Here is a 26061-nt window from a genome sequence, read left to right as displayed (position 1 = left end):
GAAGCTTCGGCTCTTCCTGACCCCACCCACAGCTGCATCCAGCTTCCTCCATCTTCTTATCTCCATTATTATCGTCTTTACTTTGTTTTCCTCCCCGTCTTGTAATTGAGATGGGTTTTTCACAGCTAAAAATGTCTCTTATTATGTTCGCTTTGGCCTGGTCGGAGTTGGCAAATTGATGCCATAAAGAGAAAGTTGTCAGATTGTTTTTTTTTTTTTTGGAGGGATTACTGAAACAGGATGGGATTAAAGCTGTGCTGGTTGCAGTGGTGGGGGGAGGGATGATTGCGTTTTGGAGAAGGAGGCAGCGCATGGTGTGGGGGTGCAGAGATGCTCAGCCTGTAAACGTCACTTAAAATACCAGCCTGGCTCTGTTTTATCTGATGGAACACTCCATGCTGACACTCCACTCTTGCTGCCACCCACTCTAACTCTTGTTTATTCAAGAATAATTGCATCTTGACAGAGCACGTGATGGAAACATGTCACCTAAATGTTTTTATTCATGACGATTCTGTTTGTTTGTTCAGAAAAACTGCTTCAGATAGCCTAACATGAGGAGATGGAAGCCCTGCATAAATATTTCTATATGCTTATTCCTCTGCAGGAGTCGGGGAGTGCAGAGGATGACCGCCGCTCCCAGCCCAGGAGGTGAGAACATTCCCTGTTTGATCAGGTCATTGGGTGGAAATGGTCCGGTTCCTAGAGGAACATCCTGTTAAAAAGCTGCAACTGCATGCTGTCACCACTAGGGGGAGACTGCACATCAGCATTAATCTGTTTTTTTTCTTTTTAAGGGTTTCAGTACATTATTACCATCATTATTATTTAATTGTAGTTTTATTATTCACTTATAGACCAAGTTTCATTTAAGTTATTCAAGACCACAATGTTGCACTTGGGGTGTATCAAATGATGTGTCAATCAATTACACACTTTGATTGGGGATAACATTATGAACTCTTTGCTGTGGAATCCTTTAGACACCTGAATGTGCAGAAGATCCTTTAAATCCTGTAGGGTTTCAAGTTGGGACAGCTGTCTGTTGAACCCTTTATTCCAGCTTGGTTTGGTTGGGATCGGTGAACATTGGAGGCCAACTCACGACTTCAAACTTGTATTATGCAAACCATGCCTGGGTTATTTCTGCATTTCGTCAATGCGAATTGTCCTCCTCAGAGGAGCCATCACAGAAATCTGCTTCCACCCTGACCGGTGTGTGGTTATGCAGACTGTATCCTACACCAGTGGTAGTTTCTCCTGTCTGTTGGATCGAACAACACCGGCCAGTCCTCACTCCCCTTGTGCATTACTTACCCTTGATCCGGCTGCTGGTCAACGTCTTACTTTCAGGAGACACTGACCAATGGTCAGATGAGAAACATCCCACAACGCTGTAGCTTTGGAGATGTTCTGAGCCAGTTATCAAACCATCGCAATTCTTCTTACTGTGTCTGGTTTTCCTGTTTCTAACACATTAGTTTTGAGAATAAAATGTTTACTGGATCTCTAACCCACCAACAGGTGCAAAAGTGAAGAGGTCACCAGTGTTATTCAATTCACATATTAGTTATATTGTTCTTTCTGATTCAGGTTTACTTGGTTTAATTTTAGGAAAAAACAACCAAATGTGTTTTTGTTTTCATAATCTGAACTCAATGTGTTTATTTTGTCTATATATAGAACAAAATTTGCAAGAGTTTTGTAAAGCATAATTTTCATTTCAGATTTGTTTCAAAGGAACAGCGAGACCTTAGTTTCTGTTATTCGTGCAAAGGCAAATGGTGCCTTTGTAGGCATCTTTCGTAAATATTTGGTTGGCCTACCAACGTCACAGCCTGTGGTTGATTTGCATAATACAACGTCACAGTTGTGGCAGAGTTGATTTGCTTTTTGACGTGCGCAGCTAGATGGTCATAAGAGACTAGGATGTCAACACTGTTGTTCTTTTGTTTTGTTGCCCTGGGTGGCTCTGATGTTGCAGGGTCACGGCCCTCTTTAGATCTGTTTGGACGTTACTTTGACATTTTTTTTTCTCTTTATTTGCTCAACATCCTTTTAGTAGTTTTTGTGCAAATGTGATATTTTTCATCAATGACCAGGTTTATCATGGTTGCTGATCGCCCTGGAGTCGGTGCTTTGGGAGATTCTAGCAACAGTCATTAAAGAGGGAGTGGAACATGAAAGGCATTGCAGCCTATCCTGGACTTTGTAAGGGGCTTTTGTAAACTGAGCTAACAGCTGAAGTGCTGTCTTCATAATCTAGTTTTATCTTTTCCCTGTCTCATGCTTTCATGGTTACTAACTCATTTATTTTTACTGTAGTTATCACTCCAGGTATTGTTGAATATAAAATACTGTAAGACAGCAAAACTCTAAATGCTGAACTCAGTTTAACATCTTGGTTGTGAAAGCCTTCAGGTTAAACACTGGTTTGGGGACAAAGTTTCTGTCCAGTCTGCAGGTTGTAAACAACAAACTGAACTAAACAAATTATATCAGCTCTCTTCAAAAATACAGCAAGCTGCAGAAAAATGTATTTCAGGACTGCTGTGAGTCCAGAATCTGCAAGATTTAGTGCTACGAGTTTAACTTAGACAGAAACAGGTATGTTTTGATTATATTTTTTACTACTAATGCTTTTTTATCCCTCTCAGGTTAGAACTGTTTATAGTACAGAACATGAGTGAAATGCATTAGTAAGGAGCCTGCTGAGGCTCCCTTTTCCTTGCATGCTGGAAGGAGAGCTTCCAGTCACATGCTTTGTCATACCTCAGAGTTAATGTACACTAACTGTCAGAGCTGGGAATTGTTCATTCTGCACGCATGCATCAGACTGACAAAAGAACCATATTAAGCAGCATTGGGAGTTTACTCCTTATACAATGCAGAGATGTAGGAGAAAAACTGTTTACATAACTGGAGTTTTCTCCTGCTGTATGAAGCACTGCATATAAAGCCCCTCCTCCACCCGGTGCTGTACACTGCAGATCAGCTGGCTTAAAAAAAAGAGATTGCTACACCATTTTTCTGCCTCAGAAGAAGTGGTAAATTAGCATTCTGTTGGGAAAAGCTCAGGCAATCATGGTGGAGGTAAAGTTCATAATGTAGTACATCACCTTAGCACCTTAGTCTGCTGATGCTCTATACCAAACAAAGCAGGAAAAAGGTGTGTTACTGAATGTACACTGAATGTATATTAGTGTGTATGCTATATATTGTTTTTCTAATCCTGAAATTGTAATAATAATTTTTAATAAGTTATTCTATATTTTCTTAATTCTTACATAAATATTGGGGGGAAAACACAGTGAGAATTGTTTTCATACCACCCCATGCATTTACACAAGCACATACATTTAATTTGATTAATATAGAAGTTTAAACATTTCAATTTTTAGATTTTATTTTCCAGCAATATTCTTCTAAGGATCAGAATTGATACAAATTGACACAGTTGTTAAAGAAGTGTATTCCCTGTAGTGCATATACTGTAGAACTCAATGTGGGATTATTGCTGACATAACTCCTTTCTTTAACATGCCCTGATAGCCGTTAGAACACCATGTGGTCTCAATTATTGGTTGGTTATTGAACTCATACCTTTGGCGAGTGTATTCAAGCACTCTCTCACACACACACAACCCCACACACAAGGCCCCCACTTCACACTGTAAAGTATTTTACAATTTGGCTCAGTTACCCAGCTCCACATTTCAGATTCACTTTAGCGAAGAGCAGGGTTCAGCCAGAGGTCTTGCTGTGTGACCTCTGATGTGTATTACATAAGAACTTGGGTCCAATTAGCTGCACAGGCCCCACCTAGCATCAATGGTGCATGCCAGTAGGGCCTGCTGAGACCAAGGGGGACCTTCCCCCTGCAGTGCAGAGTTGTTGTTTTTTTGTCTCTTTTTCTCTCTCTTAAACGAGCTACTGAGTCACTCTTGCACTGCCTGTCTTTGTGTCAATGTCTCTTTTCCACACAGACACATTCAAACAGCTGTCTCTCCCCCCCTGCACCACACCATTGAAGTATAGCGTTGCTGCAGTGCATAATGAATCTCACACACACATGTAGAGACATATACTGCTGCTGCCTCAGGGCTGATACTGTCAAGGACAGAGTTGGCAAAAAGGTGTTTTTTTAATTCAAAGTACTGCAACCATTTTCTTTTTGCTGAGTAAACATTTAAACGAACAGTGGGAGCAGCTAATGAATCGAATCGAGTTTTTCTGAATCCTCACCTTCCTGAGGATAAACTGCTGCAGGAATGTGCCCAAAGCACATCAGATTGTCTGACTTGAATGCTGGGATTTCCTGAAAATGACCTTTTCAAATTTTTGTGTGTATGCATATTTATGACCCTTTAGCATTGCAACAATAAAGTAAGCCACTTATTTAGATTTTTTTAAGACTAAGTAAAGTAGTTAATGTGTTTTCTGAGATTTACACAGAAATAATTTATTGGCTCATTTGTCAGGTTTACATGCCTAAAAAAATCTTTTAAATATTGCAGTTGCCATCTACTGCAGCAGTGTGTGGGGTGATCTGATACCTCACGCATGAATTGCATCAGTAATATCTAACTTGTTTAGTAAACGGTTCCTAAGGTGATATGTAAGCCAAAAATACATGCTCCTCCAAGCTCCATCTTGTCTATTAGCCTTCCTTCACCCTGGGTGCCCGTTGTGTCCATGCTGCGCAGCATTTCACGTCATCATATTGTTTGATTAGTTCTGTTTGCCCACAGCAATAATCAGGGTTTGTTTGAGATATTTAGCCTGAAGCATCAAGAGGCTCTTACTTTAACTATAGCAAACAAACCTGATTCATTGTGACAGCACTTAGTCATAGGTACTTGCCTAACAAGTCTTTGTATTGTTCTGTATCCATGTTATGGGAGTCGTCCAGCAGCTCCAATGCCAGGTGCGCACAGGCAGAGCAGGTTAGTCGGGCCAAGAGTTTAAAGAGGCTGCTGCCGGAACAAGAAGAGCAAGCAGCACTAACGAACACTCTGACAGAGGAAAGCTTCTTAAATACCGGCTGCTCCTGTGCAGACATGCCTGTTTGGGTTTAAAGGTTTTCCTCTGTCATTTGCAGCTTTCTGTCTTCCTTTAGTGCACCTGCTGTTTAACACGTAACCCTCCCGCCAATATTGTTCACACTAGCAATTTTGCATTAAGTCCAGCACCTTGCAAAAGTATTCATACCCCTAGATTTGTTTCCCCTCTGTAACCATGAACTTCACTGTATTTTGTAGGAATAATAACCATAAGCCTGTGGTTTTGTATATTTAAAGACTGAAAAATGTGCACATATTTCTTTGAAACATAGGCTAATCTGTGACAGATTGAGTGCTGTTTGTTAATATCAGTTTAAAATCTTGTTAGTCTCTGTTGAATTTAAGCTTAACTTCAATTTTACCTCTGACTGTATGTTTAGTGCCGTTCTGCACGGGTGGGCAATCCTGGTCCTCGAGGGCCGGTGTCCTGCAACTCTTAGATGTCTCCCTGGTCCAACATACTTCAATGAAATAGCTGAATCACCTCTTAAGTGCAGTCAAGTTCTCCAGAGTCCTGCTAATGACTTCATTATTTGACTCAGGTGAGTTGTGAAGTAGAGATGCATCTAAAAGTTGCAGGACACCGGCCCTCAAGGCCTGGAGTTGCCCCCCTATCAGGTTTTTTTTCCATTTTACCACCAACTTTGGCCAGCTTCACTGTCCCTGCTGAATTAACCACAGCCACAACTTTCTCCCATATGTTCCTAATGTTCCCCATCAGACTTCTGAAGCCTCCACAGATCAGCTGTATTTACACTTAAGATAAAATCACACACATGTTCACTTTGATTGAACTACAAAACCCAACTCTACCTTCCTCCTATGGTCCCGAAACATGCATGCTAGCTTAATTGGTTAAGTTGCATGCTTGTATTTGTCATTTATTGACCTTCCGTTTGTTTTGTGTTGTTTTTTGTTTTTTTTTTCAACTGGTGAGTCTTTTTCATTGGGCCGCCTTGAGAGCTTACTGGTTCTCCAAGGTTAAGAGCCCACATCACAAGTGGATGGGATAAGTAGCTGGTGAATATTTAAACTAAATGTGTTGCAGTCTAGGGCTGCACAGTGGCGCAGTTGGTAGCACTGTTGCCTTGCAGCAAGAAGGTCCTGGGTTCGATTCCCGGCCGGGGTCTTTCTGCATGGAGTTTGCATGTTCTCCCTGTGCATGCGTGGGTTCTCTCCGGGTACTCCGGCTTCCTCCCACAGTCCAAAAACATGACTGTCAGGTCAATTGGTTTCTCTAAATTCTCCCTAGGTGTGAGTGTGTGAATGGTTGTTTGTTCTGTATGTCTCTGTGTTGCCCTGCGACAGACTGGCGACCTGTCCGGGGTGTACCCCGCCTCTCGCCCGGAACGTAGCTGGAGATAGGCACCAGCAACCCTCCCGACCCCGTTAGGGACGAGGGTGTACAGACAATGGATGGATGGATGGATGTTGCAGTCTAAGCCATTGTGTGGTTTGTTTTTCATCTCCTGGACTCATTTTATGAGCATTTGAAATCATAATTGCTGTTTCAGCACTTTTTTTTTTATCACAGCACCTTAAAAACCTTTTGTAGTTTAGATTATGAATCTATCTAAATGAAAGGGGAGTGTGTTTATAGTATAACACAGTGCCAACAGTAGCTTATCTTCAGCTTGGGGGTTATGCTAAACATCTGGCATCAATCACGGACTTATCAAGCAGCAGAATGCTGGAGATTCCACACGCACACCCACACCCACACGCACACAAGTTGACCAGAATGCCTCTGCCCTTTCCCTGGAAGTGACAAAAGGGAAACGCACTGCGAAAGGCGGTTGTGCAACTGGCCTGAGGCTCAGCTAAACACCACAGCACACTCTCATGTTACCAGTCCTCAGAAAAATAAGTTTCCACTGTGCTGGTAAATTTGATGACACTAAACAAGACCGCATGACAAGAATACTTAATGTCTGTTTGTGTGTTCAGCCCGCTGCTTGAAGTTCGTCTCAGACCCAATGTGTGACAGCAGCATTTTCTGATAGGAAGCAAAGCGCAGCAGGTGTAGCTGGATTCGTTTTATCTGTGGCGTAAGCACTCCAGCACATTGTTACCAGTAGATTTAATATTTTGCTAAAATATCTATGCTAGTGCATCATGGAAACATTTGTAATGATTATAGCACTGTTGTTAGTTGGTGTTTATCTGACTTCGATGGAAGTAATAAAGTCAATGAATAATCCCGCCCTTTAACTTTATAGTAGCATTTTATAATGATGGATTCTGTCATTTATTATTTTGGTGTTGTAAAGTAACTTCCTGGTCATGACAAAATCACTTTGTGCTATTTACTGCATCAACAATGTATCATCATATCTAGGTGTGATTTCCATCTGTAGTTATAAGTCATGTAGAAAACAAAATGTCAATGACTACTGAAAAAATCGCACTGAGTAAAATTAGAAGCTTGTGTTAACATAAGAAGGCAAAAACACAATTGTTCATTCACCCAGACCTCACAGAAAACTATAACAGTATCCTGGAAAGCACCAACTCCTGAGCCAAAGATTTTCTCGGTAGATCAGAAAACTATTAGCATTCCTAACAGTGATCCGTTTCATTGGGTCAGACTTCTGATGGATAACTTCTCCGACGGATTATTTGCAAACTTGAGCTACTCCCTCAGTGTTCTGAAGTCCAGCTCCACCAGCTAGTCAACAGGTCATCTGCTGCAGATGGTTTTAGTTTACAGTTTAGGACACTTGGCACACATTGGTGTGAAAATAATGAAGCCTGGGGTTTTACTGTGTTTCCAGATTGCTGTCAGCTTACATAAAACCACACATGCTGGCATGCCTGTGGAAAATAAAATGTTGAATTGGCCATAAAAGGAGACCAAACATTACATCTCATGGAGTATCTCAGTTTATATGTGAGGCAACTATGATGTAGGGGTCTATCGGTCCAAGACACGTTCTCCAACTCCAGTTCTTCTCCTCTTCATCCAGGATTGCACATGCTCACTGCTGCAGTGGCTCAATAAGTTGAGTCTGTTTCTCATTTGTTCTCTTTCCTTATGCAACCAAACCACAAGGTTTGTGTGTTATGAGAAATGGGTGGAGGGGCAATTGAAGTCTGACTGCAACCTCAACAACCCATGTGGATTTAATTCACTATATTACATTATCATAATTATAATTACACCCCAAATTGACTCCCTCTGTTACCAAGCCACTTGATCAGCTGAGTGACTGTTGGCAACATCATCACATAAAGGATTTGTACTTACTCAATAGCTAACATATCCCTTATTATTTTTTTTTTTACTTTTTGTTTGAAGCACAGTTTTTCTAAAGTGAGGATGTTTTGTTTTTTTCAAATCTGAAAAGTATGGTGTGCAATTGTATTTATCCTATTTACTCTGATAGTCCTAAATAAAATTCAGATTCAACGTATTCATTTGAAAGAATCTATCAGGGTTATGTTAGCAAGGAATATACCAAGCTTTCAACATCCCACTGAGCATTTTTCAGAAAATAAAAATATAAACACAGGGTTTTGGCAAAGTTTTTGAAGAGCCAGTTCTGCCCCTGCTGTCATTAAATATACATTTTCTGTAGTCACAAAACTTACTTGATGCATTAGGGGGGAAAGGGTATAACTTTTTTTGAGGATTTATTAAAATTTAGCTTTATTGTAAAGTTGCTAACATCTGTAATTTTAGGATTTTTGAATGAGTACTTTCCATATTTATGAAAGTAATATAAAGACTTGCTGAAAAACTAAAGCACCTACTGTAGTTCACCGCTGAAAAGCAAATAGCATAATAAAAACTTGTTAGGATTAGTGTCAATCTGTTTTAGAATTTTGCATTCCAAAACTGTTGTTTATAATTTAAGCCTTTATAAAAAAGAAATTCATCATTTACGCTTAAAAGTTAATGAAAGACATGGTATTGGAGCCAATATCAGGGGTTTATGAAACAAAAATGATAAACGAAAACTGTTAGAGCCTATAAGAGATTGCAATAAATTCAGACCTACAATAAAATGGTTTAAAATAAAATACGGTTGTGTTGGAATGGCCAAAGTCAAAGTCCTGAACCCAAACCACTCCAGTCTTTTGGCACTTTAATAAACTATAGATCAGCAACAATGGGACATGTGGTGAACTAAAACTACCCAGCTTTTCTCCTAACAAAGTATTCCTGATACGTACACAGTGAATCAAAGAGGAGGAACTAGACGGTATAATACATCTCAAGCGAAAGCAGCAAGTTTGCGATTGTTTTGTGAAGAGCTGTTTTGCTTTATCAGTTGTCCATGCTGAGTTCCTACTGGGTGTGGGCGGGGCTTCCTCTTTCGTCTCCTCATTGGCTCCTCGTTTTTCCCAAAAGCACATGTGCGATGCTCCGCCTCCTTTCCCCTCCTCTCTGACTTCCCTGCTGAGAGTAGACTCAACCAAGTCATATGTCTCAGTACTGTATAAGGTGACGGAGTTTCTGATGTAACAGAAATGAAGTATGTCGACAAAACGCCTCAGAAGTCAGTTTAATATTGAACTTTTTTTTGTGTGTGTGGAAATGATGGACAACCAGACTCAACTTTCGGCGACAAGGAGACACAACGCAACATATAGTCTCCCTGTTTAATTTATTGCAACAGAGTTTACGACTTTTCTTTTTTTTTTTGGTACTGGTTTCGGGGAAGATTTCGCCACTTTCACAAGAAAACTCCACTCGCTTGAACTCTTGGGTCGTGGGAGCACATGACTGTGAAAGAGGAGCAGAAGCTTTTCCTCCGACCGAGAGCACCTGACGCCTCTTCTCCTCCTCTCCTTGACCCGTCCCTCCACCCTCCAGCCACCGACATGACCCTCGGAACGATGTCCGGCTCTGAGAGCTCTTCGGCGGTCAGCTTCTGCTCCTGCTGCGGGGCGAAGATGGTGCCCTACTTTAACGACGACGCCGTGGTGTCCAAAAATCAGATCAACCAGTTGTAAGTTCAATCAGAGGCAAGACTGTATATCATCCCCTATAGTTGGAAAGTGGTCAAGTTAAATGAATTAAATTAAACTGAACAATTAATTGTTTAATGTACTACTTAGATTTAAATCAATTTAGATTTGGATAGTTTTAAAATAAAGGCTGACTTTTTTTTTCCCGTATTGATTTTGACACAATGAGCTGTTGCATATAACAGTTTTGCAATATGAGAGCAGTCTATTTCCTGATGATGTAGTAGCTTTTACTCATCGCTGAGCTTTCTTTTGACCTAACAAAGACATATTGGTGCTTCCCAGGTCTAATGAATCATCCAACCTGTTGAAGGAATTCAAACATACTTAACAAAACATGGATGTTTTGTGACTAATAATGTACTTTTTATAAGCAGTTATCATCTGATTGCCACATCAAGAGATTATCAGGGGCATTTTCTGCTCCTCAGCTCTTTGTTTGGCTTTGGGTGGAGGATATCGTTTGATCTTGAAACTTGCAGTAGTTGTTAAATGGAGATTAAGGTCCAGTCTTGCTCAACCTGTGACTCACTGTTTGATACTGTATTGTGGAGACTAAAATCATCTGGAGAGCATCTCACTCAGTGAAATCCTAATAGACTAAAGTCACACACTTGGAACATTTGAAACTACGTTGGCTCTGTCTAGAGCAGCTGTAGGTTTATCTTCAATCCTGCTGTGTCTGCAGAGGTCAGTGTTTGTTTTAGTTGGAGATATGTAAGAAATGATTTAGTTGATTTGTACATGTGGTCTGCCCTTCAGAACAGATCAAAGGCTAGCATGTTCTAACATTTCCAAACACTCATGCAGTGCTGGCTCTGATAAGCCTTGCAAAGTTGGAGAACCACAAATGAATCAATAGAAATCAATAAAAATGATTAGTGTGGCAGTTTTTTTATCAGCACCAACTTGTTTCAGGTGTATGCTATGGGGCTTTCAGTAGCCTTTTGCAGTTACTTGCATGGAATCGATGCAATGCAATCGTGTGTCACGGTTGCATTGTTTTTCAGCTGTTTAGCTCATGGCGGTGTGGTGGTTGAGAAAATTGGACATTTAGCGTTTATTGGGGCTGCAACCGCTTTTTAGGGAAACTTTTTTTCTCAATGCAAGTTTGCTTAAGGACGTTTATGGGAAGACGCTGGTGCAAGACACACCATGTACTGGCAGTCACATGTTTGCAAAGCAACAGCAGATGTGAGAATTTAAAGTGTGTTTGGTCCAAATATTCTGTTTGTTTTTATGTCAGAAATACTTTACCTTGCACTGAAGATACTGTATGTTTTTGTTTAGAAATTAGAGACGGTTTTGTGATGTTGTTGGATGTTTCTAGTGGAGTCTACACTCTGTCCACCTGCTGCAGTTCTTACCTGTTCTATATTCCTTGTTTAACCTACAGGAATAAAAGCACTAAAGTCGCATGCTCAACTTCGGAAACTGCTGACGTTGATGACGTACTCAAAACCTGAGTTATTAGGTGGAATAATGTTCAAGCAGCACCTTAATTGGTAATTATAATTCCAGGGTCTGTCCCTGGAGTTAAGTGTTACCTGTGATTCCTTTGCATCCGGAGTGTCACTATTATCCTGCCAATTTTAGAAATACCCATGAAACCTTTCTTCCGCTTCACCTGTGGGGTAGTGTTACTGTGCGCAGCTCGCAAGGTAAACAGAAAAGCCTCAATGAGGAAGTTCAGGAAATATTCTGAGGAATTTCAGCCACTGGTTAAAGGTTCCATTGCTTGATCCTCTTTGTCTGTTCCTGCAGTGCGTGTGACGCATCACAGGCTGTAGGATCTGCGGACCTTTTAGATTTTCTGATTTTCTTCACCGTGTCGAGCAAAAATCAGTGTTTGTGTTGCAAGCTAACAGTTAATGGAAGCTATTTTTAGTTTGACCCGGTTTGACAACTCTCCCTTTATCACCCATGTCTTCTCCTGTACCCACTTCTCTCTATCTCCTGTTGATGTTTAACTAACATTAACTGATGTTGATGTTGATGTTTTTTTCAGTCCCCCTTTTTTAGTTACTTGGACAATACATATAATTTTATTTATTTATCTTCCTGTCCTTGTGCATGTTACATATTCTCCATTAGGCAGACATCTCTTGTCTTTGCTATGGGTTGTATTTGCCTCGGGTTCAAACTCATAAGGCCATAGCAGGGCCTGCCGCCGTATAGAGCCAGGCCCTATATATATCCCGCTCTCTCCTCTCCACAGTGACTAATATGGGCAGGAGCAGGAGGAGGGGGTCACCCAGTTATCTGCCCACTATGCGGTGTGGTCCTTACATAGTGAGGATTGTGTCTGGCCGTTGCCCTAACAAGCCTGCCGCCTCACTTCAGTCCAGAGTCGGGGTTGGTTAAAAGCCAAACGCATGACCCGCTCATTCTGGACTGACTGGGTCTTCTTTCTTTATCCTCCACCCTGCAAAGCCTGCTGCTGCTTTACATGCTGCATATGTCCAGAGCATTTTCAATGAACTTGGTGCCCTCTTCTCATCCCCTGGATGACTGGCTTTTGACTGAGCAGGAGACCTTGGGATATTCTCACATTGGGATAAAAAATACTGTAGGGCAAAAACTAACAATTATTTTAGTAAATGTTTATTCCATTAATTGATCAGATAAAACAAAAGCGCATTCTGCAGATTTTACAATTTTACATTTAACCACTTAAGCCTTTCTTTACAGTGTTGAAACACGTAGAAAGAGGCAAATAAATATTTCAATTCCTTTTTTAAATAAACACCAGGTGACTCTAAACACAGGCAACTTGAGGAGTTTTGTGTAGAATATGTTTACAGGCAGTTTTGTTTTTCTTAAATGCATAATTAATCTAATTCAAAAAAGACTCCAACATGTAGATTTGTTGTACAGCTTTTTATTTCTGCTGAGTATGTTTTTTTCTTTTAAATGTCAATTTTTTGAGTCTGCATGCTTAAGTTAATGATGAATCGATTACTAAATTAATTACTGATTATTTCAACAAACAATTCATGACAGTTGATCATGATAAATTTCCAAACAGACCAATTGCTATTTTTGCAAGTCTAATAAATATGTATTACATTTCTTTCAGCCAGCTGGTCAGCAGTGAGCAACAACATATAGAGGGGGACTTTTTAGCTTTAATGTTTGTTTGTTTTTTATCCTTGAAACTGCAAGTTTTAAATAACTATCACATTTTTATCCTTCATTTGGGTTGTGGGTACATAATTCAGTCCCACTTATATGAAAGTGGAGATGGACACCATTTACAGAAGTTATTCTAGTAATCCGCAATTATCAAACAAGTTATTGTTCTTTATTTTTGTGCCATCTCCATGTGTCCACACAGTCAAATTTTAAAGGACTGCTCTTTTTTAACCCTTCATTCGAGAGTCTGTCACAGCCGTCACTTCTCCAAGCATCCAGCTTACGTTTCGCTTTCTCTGTTTCTTTCTGCAGGTGTAAAAACGTATGTATGCGCCTCCATGGGAGATTTTCAGGGAGAGCAGGAGTGCTGCATTACAAATGACATTGCCCCATAGCCCAGTTTATACGCGGCCGACGCCAAGTACAGTACATTAGTCAGGAGTGAGACCGCAGCGGGAGATAATACAGTAGGGGCAGGAAAAGGACGGAAGATAAAAAGTGGGACAAACTTGCAGGAAGTAAAGGAAAATATGAGAGAGGAGAGAGAGAGAGGAAACAGCTGGGTCAAGGGTGGGTGGGTTACAGGAAATGAGCTCAGCACAAAGCTGTGGTTTTGTTCGCATGTGTCTGTTGTCTCCAGATTATCACCAAACTCAGGAAGGTTTACTGGATGGAAGAGAAATGAAATGGATGTCAGGAAGTTGAATTGACTACATCACCATTCTTATTTTTTATTTGGGGGGCAGGAGTAAAGTGACATAAACCTGATGGCTTGCATGTGGTTCATTGAGTGCGTCATCGCAGCCAAAGGCTAAATGTTTTATTCGTCACTGTGTTTTACTGTCAAATAAATCCTCCTAAACACGTCACAAGAAGCACGCCAAATATCTTGACTTGATGTCATCACCTACAACCGATGACACCTGCTGAACTGCGCTTTATGCATGTGTGGTCTCATTAGTTCCTACACCCGGAGGCTACGAAACCGTTTTTTTTTTTTTTTTTTTATTCCAAGTGGAACCGGTCTGTCTGCTCCATCAATCAGTTTGTGCTCTTGCTACAGTAGCAAGCAGTATGGAGAGAGAGCTGCAGGGTAAACTCTAATCACATTTGACGTGTTGAAAATGTCGTCACCGCTGGTTGAGTCGCTAAAATATTCAGGAAATAACTGGAAAGGAAGTCTGTTTCTAGTGAAGTCAAGTTTATTTGTGCTGCACATTTCAGCAACAAGTGTGCTGACAGTTCCAAGGGCTTTGCATCATAAAAACATAATACAGTTACAATTATGAAACAAGAAATTGATGTTACATTTTGTTCAAAATCATCAAGTTTCTGCAGAAAAGATGACGGTTTAGCTGGTTAGCATGGATGAGGCTGCTCGAGTATCTGTAGAATCAGAACGGCAGCTTGTTGTTATAGAATCTGTTTGAAACTCCAAAAAAGTCAATATTGTAAAGACGGTTCCATCCATCACTTTCTCTGAGGTAAAGCTAGAATGCCAGGAATGCTGAGTCTGCCGGCCAGATTGTAACATCTTACTCAACATCTATAATGCAGGATTATTGGTCCTGTCTATACTATAAGCACGAAAAGGCCTGTTTTATAGGTGTGATGGAGTGACTCATGCATTCCCAACATGCTGTTTTAAGTTTAGTGTAAAACCCTCACCTCACTTTATGATGTGTCCTTCTCAGTGAAGTGACCTCAGTCACACTTAATAAGATTAGAGAAGAACCAAACCCGGTTTCATTCAAGCCCACTCTTATCTTGTGGAGGAGGGCTCTTTCTCGCGCCGTCTTCCCTCCTGGACCCCTGCTCTCCTCCCAGTCTTCCTCCCCTCCCGTCCCTCCCTACTGGCAGCTGTTAGCGCCGTTAGACTCTGTCAGTGTAATCCAGCTGTGTGGAGGAGCAGGGAACATTGTGTTCTGAGTTCACGTTGGGGCTCGGTTCTTGTTTTGCCAGCATCGGCGTGACGATGCTGGGATTTTGGGAGGCACGGCCCGCAGGGCTGAATGGCGCATTGTGACCCGTGACAAAACCGGCCCTATTACAGGTCCCCAGCTCACGCTTGTTTTTTTGTGAAGCTAGGGACAGCATGTGTGGAGGATTACAAACGTGATCTTTAATGGTTACTTAGGTTTCACCTCAGATCTGTAATGTGATTAGATCGAGTGGCGTTTCAGCTTCCTGTCCTTGTCTCATTTTTCTTCGTTCTGTTCTGTTCTGTTCCAGCATCAGTGAGAGTTTCCTCACAGTGAAAGGTGCAGCCCTCTTCCTCCCCAGGGGGAAAAGCCCTACGTCCAACTCTGCACCTCGTATCAGCCAGTGCAGGAACAAGCATACGGGTACAAACTTGTGCACACACACACGCGCGCGCACACCCCCAACACACAAACACACACATGAAACACAGCTGCAGTTTCTTCAGATAACTGAACTCATTTGAAAGAGTTTACATCTATTTTCTGCTTGTTGTATGTGGCAGGGTTCATAAGTGTTCTTGAAATCCTTGAAAATGCTTGAATTTCAATGAGATGTTTTCAAGGTTTGGAAAGTTCTTGTTTCTGTATAAAGTACTTGTAAGTGCTTGATATTCAAGCTGCACAGTCTTGTAATAAAGTGCAGTCTAATGTTTGGTTTTAACTTTAAACAGTGTTTTACAGACTTGGTCTTTTAATCAGATATTTTTTAGATATCTTTTGTAACTCTATTTGTATATTGCGTTTAAGCATTTAATTTGTTTCTGCGTAGAAATAGACTAATATGTAGAAGACTCTGTTGTGAATTTCTTCCTCAGAGGAACTGACACATTGTCATGGGTTTTATGTTTCTCTTTGTTTTCTAATCCTTGGATTAGTATCCAAAGTAAACTGAAACCAAAGCTAATTGTCTAAAATTTTCTTTTTTTCATCCTCCAGGAGACCTCCAGAAACATCTTCAGACCATGTTTACTGTGCTGCGGCCTGAGGACACCATCCGACTGGTCAGTAACATGCCACATCGAACCACCTTAAAACCAAACATCCCAGCACTGCGGCAGGTTGACAGTATGATCAGTCACAGCGTACGTCAGTGCCGGGTTTCACTTCTTTGTTGGGTGCCATAAAGAACTGAAACCTGGCTTGGGTGTAAACCAAATGTAAGAAAAGACAATGCTTGGAGAAAAGAAGGGTAGTACATTTACTTGTCCTTCACACCGTAAAAGATGGTACAAACCTTATAGTGCAGTTTAAAATGCGCCTCTAAGCCAGTGTTATGTATGAAATCAAAACAGAAACAACTTGTTTCTCATGTCTTGGTTACTGTTTTCCATCTGTCCTCGCAGGCAGTGCGTCTGGAGAGCGCCTACCCTCAGGTGACCCGCTACATGGTGGTGGTCTCCACCAACGGCAGGCAGGATACAGAGGAGAGCATCGTGCTCGGCATAGACTTCGTCTCCTCGGATAGGTCAGTACCATGGCAACAGTATACCACTATGGTTTTAGTGTTAGGGCAACAGCTCAGCAGAGACTTCAGCTCGTTTTGAGGGCACAGCTCTGTTTTCCATCTGTCTGTGCTTGTTTACATTGGACTTTCCTCCTGTACCCATAAAGCACCAGTTTTTAGTTATAAATTTGCTGCTGCCCATCAGACTAACCAGTGATGTGTTTATTGATGTCTCCCTGCAGCTGCTGCACGGTGGGGCTGGTTTTACCTCTGTGGAGCGACACTCTGATTCACTTGGACGGAGACGGGTAAGTCGCCACACCTACGCCATGCTTCCTGTCTCTGCCCCCCTCTTCCCCCAGGTTCAGCCCACTGACTGCTAAGGACTGTGTTTTAACTTGCAGGTCTTACTTGAAGCTCTTCTGCTTACATGGCGTCTTGTCTTATAATCTGTTAATTCTGTGTCTCTGCAGAGGCTTTAGTGTGTCAACGGTGAACAGGGTTCATGTCTTCAAGCCGGTGTCTGTCCAAGCCATGTGGTGAGTAACTTCTGTCTTTAAATACTTGATGTCTTCAGAACACACTGTGCTGCCCTTTTTCACTTTGACCTCCTTCAGTTTTTTTCTTATCTTCCTTCTTCTTTTTGGTCTTGCTGTTTCTCAGTTTCCCACTCTTCTCTCGTACACATGCCAGTGCGGACTCCTCATTTCCTCATGTTGTTATCCCTCTGCTCTTCCTTCTTCCTTCAACATCCTCTCATTGAACCCTCAGCTCAGCACAGTACAGCCATGTCTCCGGACAAAGCTTTGATCATTCTGGTGTCGAAACATTAAACATTTGTACTCCGTCTTGAGGCTCATGGGGAAATCTTCCTCTTTTTGTTGCCGCCAGGTCCGCCCTGCAGTCGCTGCACAAAGCTTGCGAGGTGGCTCGCTGCCACAACTATTACCCAGGGAGCCTGTTCCTGACCTGGGTCAGCTACTACCAGAGCAGAGTCTCTTCCAGCCAGTTTTGTGTCAACGAATGGAACGCCATGCAGGATGTCGAATCGCACCGTGCCAACTCACCCATCCTCTTCACAGACCTGTGAGTGGAACAGAAGCATAGACTCTGAAATCTGAAATAGATTCACAGAAACAAAAAGTTTTTTTCTCCTAATGACTATATTATACTTTGCGGAAGTGGTTATATAGCTTGAATGTTTTGTGAATTTGTCACATTACAACAGACAGAAAAACAGTTAAGTGGTCCATGGTAGCTCTGGAGGAGCTTCAGAGATTCCACAGCTCAGGTGTGAGAATCTGATGACAGTTAATTGCATAAAAAATGTGCAGATTTTCCAGTTAACCACGTAGGAATCAGAATGCCTTGTTGTTATTGTACCGAAGCTCAACAAAATTAACTTACTTTATTAGCCATTATTTTTAACATTAACGTGTGAGAAACTCATTTCTTTCCGTTTGACTTAAAATCAATACTATGTAGGGCTGATCTGCTGATTATCTTTTGGATTAAGTGATTAATAAATGGATAGCAAAAGTTATTTAATAAGAGATTGTCTGAACCAGGTGATGCTAAAACTAAGAGATTGTCTGAACCAGGTGATGCTAAAACTGTCACTTAATGAGTTCTGTGTTGAACATATTTACATCTTGAATGTAAAATGTAAATATTGTTTGTACTATTTTTTTTTTGTTCTTTCAGCAATTGACCTATTTTGAGTCTGTAAGCTCCAGTTAATGATTAATTGATTTCATTAGTTGACCATTGTTTCAACAATCCTTTCATCACAATTAATCATTTCAGCACTAATTGAGTGAGTTTTAATTTTAAATGCACGCCACACTTTTCAGAAAGAAAGGATTCATGTTGGTTTAGCACATAAATCCTATTACACTAAGTTCTGGTCGTAATACAATAAAACGTAGAAAGATCCATGGACATTCTGTAATGTAGGAGTTTCCTCTGTGAACTTATGAAATATGCTGCTTTGACAACAGAAAATGTGGGAGCTATCATTAGAGCGGCGGTGTGAACTCTGACCCCGACACGTGTAAATGCATTGCAGAGGCACTTTTTAGGAGAACATGATTAGGCTTCAAGGAAAGATGGGGGAGTTTCTCTGTAGCTGGATGATGCTTTCCTGACAGGTAGAAAGTTCAGATCTTTATTATGCATGACACTGGCCATAAAACAGTTTTCTAAAGAAAGAAACCTTAGAAAGTAAAGGGCACTAAAGAAATGATGCCCCATGTCTTTGCTAACAGCAGGGAATTTCCCGTCCGAGCTGGTGGAGTCACACGCCCTGCCACCGAGTCGCAGCGTCTCTCTCAACTCACAGACCCTCAAGTGTTGAAAATAGCTGAGCCATTCGCTGGCTCGATTTACTTTTGGAAAAAATGAAATCCAGACAGACCCTCTGGAAGGTAGACGGGGAACGGACAGAGGCAGGTGGCAGGCAGAGCTTAATTAGTTTGGCTGGTTACTTTCAAACCTGACAATAAAAAAAGTGTGTTTACCACCTACCTGACCAGAAACACTCGACGCCCTTCGCCTTTGGCAAAGGCGTGCTTGCCCTTGAATGATCGTGTCGTAAATGTCACACGTGCACTTTATGAGTCTCCGTCTGATTTTTTTTTTTTTTTTTTTTCTGTGGAGGCGGCTGCCAATGCTCCACGGGCTGCCAGTGTTTGTTGACACATAAGCTGGTTTCCCGGTAAAATCTGGGGAGGTTTGTTTTTGTCTTCGACACACACGTTTTACTGTTATTACCTGGAGGCCTCTTATCTAGCTTCAGTTCAAGGAAGCAGTATAAAATTTCCACACTTCAATAGAACCACTCCTTGTATCGTCACTTACCGGACACACTCTCTAACTGGGTTTGTTTTTGTTCCTCACACTGTTTCCATGCTCAGCTAATAGCCAGACACTGTTAGAACCTTTGCAGTCTTGTCAGGGCTTGTTCAGAGGTTAAAGATTCACTGGACGTTAGTCGCTTAAGCTTTATTTCTTAATAAGCTATTTATATATTTGTGATTCTTGCAAGCACACAAACTGTCCTTTGGGATGTTAAATGAGGAATTCATACTTAAAAAGTTAAAACAAAGTAAAAAGGAAAACATAAGAGGAAGCACACATAGATGAGCTGAGCCGTTTCTATCTCCAGAGACGTAATTAGGCTACTTGTTGGTATCATCAGCGCGGCGTCAAGAGGCTAAACGCGTCTCCTGGCAGAGCGGACAGAAACAGACGTTCTGAACAAGACGACTTTGTTTTGGATCTGCCGGCGGGTCGCACTCTCCTGATTGTCTGTTCCTTCTGCGTTTCTGAGAACCGGACAAAGTGGCGATTCTCTTTTGGGACAACGGCCCTCATTATGGCCGTGAAAATAAATGAATGAACAAGCAGAAGGCAATGGGTCACTGTTGTGACCCAGAAGGTGGATCTCTTTCTGTGTTTTTTTTTTTTTTCTTTGGTGGTTTAACATAAGGATTTGCATGATGTGTGCAGGCCTACAGAGAGGGAACGCACAGAGAGGCTGATCAAGATGCGCCTGAGAGAAATCATGATGCAGAAAGACCTGGAGAACGTCACCAGCAAGGAGGTAGGAAAGCTTTAGGTTTTAGCTGCAGAATTTATTTATTAAAGTACCTGACTACAGTAATGACACCTTGTGTTAATAATCTCATCTGATGTTTGCACTAGATTTTATTTGTAGGAATCAAAGAATTTGGGGCTAAAAAAAATAAAAACGATGGGTCATTTTCCCTCCACATCTCCTTTATGCATTACTTTGTCTTTAAATAAAAATGACATGCATTATAGACCAAGTTTATCTTGAATATCATTTTCTAACTTTATTGTTTTTATTTTTGCTTTTCCCAGATCCGAACAGAGCTGGAGATGCAGATGGCGTGCAACCTGAGGGAGTTTAAGGAGTTCATAGACAACGAGATGATTGTCATCCTGGGACAGATGGACAGTCCTACGGAAATCTTTGATCACGTCTTCCTGGTGAGATTTCAGAAGCCTTGATGAATAGTGGACTTTATTCCAGGTTATAAGACTGACACTCTGTCCTGGAATGTGTTATTCAAGGTCCCTGCTGTCTGAAAAATGTCAATTTTATCAAGTTTTATATGAATCCCCTGATATTAGGTAAAAAAATAACTACTATCTACTGAAACTTGACCTGAGGAACATGTGGGAACCTGATTATTTTGTACAGTTTTGCTGGGAACTGACTGATGCCGTTCCATGTCTCTGCAGGGTTCTGAGTGGAACGCCTCCAACCTGGAGGAGCTGCAGAACAGCGGGTAAGAGACCGGTCTCTTCTAACCTAATTAAGGCATTTTACAACTGTAATTAGTTGAGAAAAAACACACACTGTCACTCAATTTTAATAACTGAAGAGAGAACATTTTCTAGAGCAAATGAGCAAATCCACGGCAGTAATTAAATCTTATGAGAGCACCAAACTCTTAAGTGCTTCTCTTTGGAGAGCTTTGCTTCAAATGTTTTGTTCCCGTATTAAACAGATCGGTTCCTTCCTCTTGGTGTTTTTATTTATTTTTTGGGTTTAAATTGATCGTCCTCTCCGTCTCTCTCTAATGCAGCGTGCGCTACATCCTGAATGTGACCAGGGAAATCGACAACTTTTTCCCTGGAATGTTTGAATACCACAACATCAGAGTTTATGACGAGGAGGCCACCAATCTGCTGGAATACTGGAACGAAACGTACAAGTTCATCACCAAAGCCAAGTAGGGGTCCGACCAAGATGACTCGTAAACGTGTGGTAGAGTGGGTCTCTAAAGCTGCTTCTGACCACAGGAAAGCTGGAGCCAAGTGTCTGGTCCACTGTAAGATGGGTGTGAGCCGTTCTGCCTCCACGGTCATCGCCTACGCCATGAAGGAGTACGGCTGGGATCTAGACACGGCCTTCGACTACGTGAAGGAGAGACGCACCGTCACCAAGCCCAACCCGTCCTTCATGAAGCAGCTGGAGGAGTATCAGGGAATCCTGCTGGCCAGGTAGTCATTACAGCGTCCAAACCTTCACTCTGCCGTTTATTCATCCATCGAGACATTTTTCCCACAAGTGAAATAATCTACCAGTAGAAAAAGAACTTTTTCATCAATATTATGGAATTATTGACTCAAAACCAGCTCATATATCTTGCTGAAAAGTTACTTGTGAGTTAGTTTTATATCATTTCAAGTGTACTAGAAGCAGACCAAAATTACTTCATATGATTTTGGGGTTTTGCAGTTGGGATACGTGTCTTAAATTTCATTCATAATTGTTTTAAAAAGTCTTAAATGTGAGTTGGTGAAGCCTCCAGAAACCCTTTCATCATGTTTATCTTTCTTTCCTGCATCCGTCCATCCTCTTGCTTCTATATTTCTACTTTAAACACTGATCAACTCTTGTTTTTGTTTTCCTCCAAAGCAAACAGAGGCACAACAAGCTGTGGCGTTCCCACTCTGACAGCGACCTATCAGATCGCCCCGACTCCATGTGCATGCCTTCATCTCCGATGCTGCTCCGCGCCGACTCCCACAACAACAACACCACCTCCTCCCCCTCCTTGCATCACTTCCTGGGCGTGGCTGTCCTGCAGGCCCTCGGCGCTGAACCCAACGCCAAATCCCGCAGCGCCGATCTGCACGCGCTCTCCAACGGCGTCGGGGACTCGCCGCTCCAGGAGGGACCCCGGCTTCCTCTCCCCAGACCCCGAGCAGCCACTGTCATTCCGGAGGAGAAGCTGGACAGCTGGGCGAGCGTTGCCGTTACCGTGCCAGTGCCTCTGCCGCATCCGCCGCCTTCACTCCACATCTTGCCTCCGACCCCTGAGCTCCACCGCCGAGCTCCGCCCACCCTCCTGTCTGATTCAGAAAAAGGCAAACCTGTTGAGCCGTCCCTCAGCTTCCCAGAGACCCGCAGCTCAGAGGAAATCTCTGCTCTCATTCGGGGTTCCGGCGACTCTGACGCACTCCATGAATCTCCGTCAGACTCCAGCGGCGAACAGACCCTGCTCTGCCCCGCCACTGCCCACCCTCTACCTCTCGCTCTGAACGACGACAACAACAATCCCAGCGAACCACAAACAAGAAGCACCTCGGACATTTCGCCCAATCACAGCCCTTCTGACGACTCGTCCAATCACAGCTCTGAAAGCATCGACTTCTTCAGCGCCAGGGAGAAGTTTGTGGGTTTGGCTCAGGAACCGGAGCAGCCACAGCAGAGGTCGGCACCGGCGCAGGAGGGGGATGCAGAGGTCAAAGGTGAAGAGGAGCTGGAGGATGGGAGCAGTCAGGTGGGAAGCGTTCTTTCTTTAAACAAAATGGTCCTATTTATAAAAAGTGTGTTCATGAGAATCAACCACTTTATTAAGAGGTGTGTGTGTGACTGTAAATATTTCATGCAAATCATACATTAGTGTGTGTGAGATATTTCTACATTTGGATTTCATGCTGACTCAGCAGCAGAGAAAAGTCTGTTCCTGTTCCCTCTGCTTCCCAGCAGCCTCGGCTCAGCTGGTTGTTCCAGTTGACTTTTTACTGCTCTGTTTTTCAGAAACAGAGCAGTCAAGAGGCAGCATTTAGCACAGCGACACCTGCTGGAAAGCAGAGGAACAGTCAGCACTGACCTGTCAGTAAATTACAGTCATAATCGTGTTGTTGGTTGTACATCTGCTTTATTTTTAGCTGGACCACATCAGAGGTGTTTATTACCATATCTTTCAAAAGTATTCATAAGAGTTTTACTTTATCACATTTTGTCATGAAACTTTGGCACTTTTTTTTATTTGTTACCCGTTCCACTGGTGCTGGACTCCGGTCTTGCTCTATACTTCACTTCCTGCTTTCTGAGCGGCCTGCGGGTTCACGTCATCCAAAACGAGACCGAGGTTTTTAGACGAACCAAATGGGACTTCTAAGTCACACACAGTTTACTGAGCTGACTTCAGTTTTGTCACTGGATTTTATTTGGGAGTATCAGAGAAAAGGGGAACTGAATAGAAATTTAATTGGGAGAAATGTGTGAAGTGTAACATTTTGCTTGCAGTGGAACTGAAGCGTTTTTTTCTCTTCGTCTCTTTATGTCTCTGCAGTCCGAGGACGGCTTTGACCAAACCCATCTCTATCACCATGACAACGGGATATCAGTCCGCCACATTGTCATTGAGATTGAAGCCATATCACACTCCGCCTTTTCTCCTTCATCCTCAACATCATCATCATCATCACTCCCTTCGTCCGCTCTTAGCTCCCAGCCCATCCAGCAGGACCACCAGGCGGTACCTGAACCCCTACTGCTCCCGCTCAGCTCCTCGCCTCCGTCCTCTCCATCCTGGTTGCCGAGCGACCGGCAAGCGGGGTCGGTTCGCCGTGCCACCAAGCAGCTGGAGCAGAAGCTGAGGCTGGAGCTGGAGCAGGCGGCGGCCCAGCGCTCGCCACTGCAATCACCCGGCGCTGAAACGCCTCCAGTCCGGTCGGCGCCGAGCTCCCTGACCTCAGAGCTTCCTCCTCTGCTGGACCCCCGGGACCTAGCGGAGCAGACACTCACTCAGGAAGAGAACATGGCCAAAGAAACAGAGGAGCCCAACAACTGTCCTGATGCGCACATCAGCCGAGTTCCTGCTGACATCATGCTGACATCATCACTGACCTCCACTGCTGAGTTACAATCATCTTTACATACCTCAGCCCGGTCCAGCAGGCTGGACCAGCCGCACGGCCAAAGCACACAACGTCCAGCTGCTTTGAACCTGGACGGAGTGACGGTGGAGGAGACTGAGACGGATGGCTGTCCTCAGGACGGCTGTGGACGGCGGTGTGGACCGGGCTGCGACGCCCAGAGCAGACTGACCAGGAGCAGCCGAGAGTTGGAGCGCATCCAGCGGACACTGCGAGAGCTGCAGGCGTTCCTGCAGGACGGAGTGGGACGGGATGGACTAACGGACACGATGGACACCAAATCAGGACGTCCCAAAGGTTCTGAGGCAGTGAGACAGCGGCGGAAAGAGAAAGCAGAGAGCAGGGGTCTCGGCGCGCCGCCCAGCTGGCAGAGAACCCTGGAGCTGGAGGCCCGCATGCGGCAGGCAGGCCTCACGCCGCCGTCCCTCATGAAGAGATCGGCATCTCTGGCCAAGCTGGACTGCCTGGAGCTGTCCGCTAACGACCTTTGCGACCTGGACCTGAGACCACCCTCCTCCTCATTGTCGTCGTCCTGCCAGGACTCGTCCCACCCAGACGACAGCTGGAAGAAGCAGAAAGTTCTCTCTCTCAATCCGTTCCCCGTTGACTCGCCTTTGCCCCCGTCCCACTCGTCCTCCTCTAGAGACAGCGAGGGGGCGGAGACAGACGGACTCAGCAGCGGCACGTCTCCGTCCTCTCAGCAGGGGAAGGGACACTCGTCGAGACGCCGCAAAGCGTCCGCAGAGCGAAGACGAGCCGTCGCTCTGCTCTACAACACCATGTGACCTCCTGGAGCATGTGTGTGTGTGAATGAAGATTGTGTGTGGGGTGTATGAGGTAGAAATGATGCATGTAAACCACTGGATGATTTAACTGGAGCACAGTAATATTATATGAATGTGCAAACTATAAAACTGAAGTAGTGCAAACTTTGCACTCCGTCATGTTTGTTTATGTCTGTTTTTATTTTTAAGGAGAGTCTGTTTTCATTGTGAGACCCTTGCTGCCGGGTCAAAGTTTATAAAACTGCAACCGGAGTTGCTTTTTTTCACAACATGCACTTTACCACATTGGTGAGTTTTGTGTCTTTTATTTGAAATCCGTTTCTTACGCTGGGAAAGCTTGTTTTGCACTGTTCTCAGTAGACTTGTCTCTGTGGTTTTGGACTTGTCTTTACTCAGATTTTTAATTAAACCAGGACAAAGCTGACATGTTTGTTTTCTCTTTTTTTAATTCTTTGCCTTTTTTAAAGAAAAAAATGAAAACATTTATTTTTTATGTAAAAAGAAATAAATGATTTTGTATATTTTTCATCTCCTGTCCAAATACAGAATCTCCAATAACTTCTAAAGAAAGAGAAATTATATGAATGCAGTGCATCAGCACCCCCTACTGGTCAAGGTGATAATATACAGCATTAGAAAAATATAAAACTGCTGATAATACAGGTTAAAATGTTAGATTCTTGACATTTAACACAGACTTGGGTGGTTCAGCCTTTTATCCTAGCTGATTTTCTCTGCTTGTTATTTTTACCCACATATAACTATGTCTTTGAACACACCACCAGGGTCTCTTCTGGGAATTGATGAGCACAGCTTATTTCAGGCTGACATTTCCCCCACTGCTTCATGTGGTTAATTAAACACTCAGAAGTAGGCCACTGGGGGCACTGCTGAGATACGCGCTGGCAAAAGAAACCTCACACTAAAAGACTTAAAAAGTCATTAAAATCAGATAACTGTGGCAAGGAGTCTGA

At 42.9% G+C, this 26061-nt stretch overlaps 1 protein-coding gene and 1 long non-coding RNA gene across 3 annotated transcripts in view; both read left to right on the top strand.

Annotated features, from left to right (window-relative positions):
- Positions 1–25511, top strand: part of ssh2a (slingshot protein phosphatase 2a) — a 29221-nt gene extending 3710 nt beyond the window's left edge. Inside the window, exons 2-15 of one of the 2 annotated variants that reach the window (XM_028045707.1) lie at positions 608–651; positions 15405–15517; positions 16091–16155; positions 16498–16619; positions 16841–16906; positions 17072–17137; positions 17490–17684; positions 20109–20202; positions 20484–20612; positions 20868–20914; positions 21215–21361; positions 21432–21632; positions 22051–22918; positions 23717–25511. In XM_028045707.1, the coding sequence (XP_027901508.1) occupies positions 608–651; positions 15405–15517; positions 16091–16155; positions 16498–16619; positions 16841–16906; positions 17072–17137; positions 17490–17684; positions 20109–20202; positions 20484–20612; positions 20868–20914; positions 21215–21361; positions 21432–21632; positions 22051–22918; positions 23717–25087 (3528 nt within the window). In that variant the 3' untranslated portion in view covers positions 25088–25511. Of the gene's footprint in view, positions 1–607; positions 652–9481; positions 10019–15404; positions 15518–16090; positions 16156–16497; positions 16620–16840; positions 16907–17071; positions 17138–17489; positions 17685–20108; positions 20203–20483; positions 20613–20867; positions 20915–21214; positions 21362–21431; positions 21633–22050; positions 22919–23716 lie in introns of those variants that run through there. The other variant, XM_028045706.1, reaches the window with a different exon arrangement.
- LOC114161977 (uncharacterized) lies at positions 17695–19772 on the top strand. Its single transcript, XR_003599114.1, has 2 exons — positions 17695–18166; positions 18200–19772. It is a non-coding gene; the product is annotated as an uncharacterized LOC114161977 (long non-coding RNA).
- Positions 25512–26061: the final 550 nt, after the last annotated feature.

Source organism: Xiphophorus couchianus, chromosome 18, assembly GCF_001444195.1.
Source record: "Xiphophorus couchianus chromosome 18, X_couchianus-1.0, whole genome shotgun sequence".
Classification (NCBI taxonomy): domain Eukaryota; kingdom Metazoa; phylum Chordata; class Actinopteri; order Cyprinodontiformes; family Poeciliidae; genus Xiphophorus; species Xiphophorus couchianus.
Note: the sequence above shows the minus strand (reverse complement) of the source record. Positions and strands in the feature narration are given on the sequence as shown.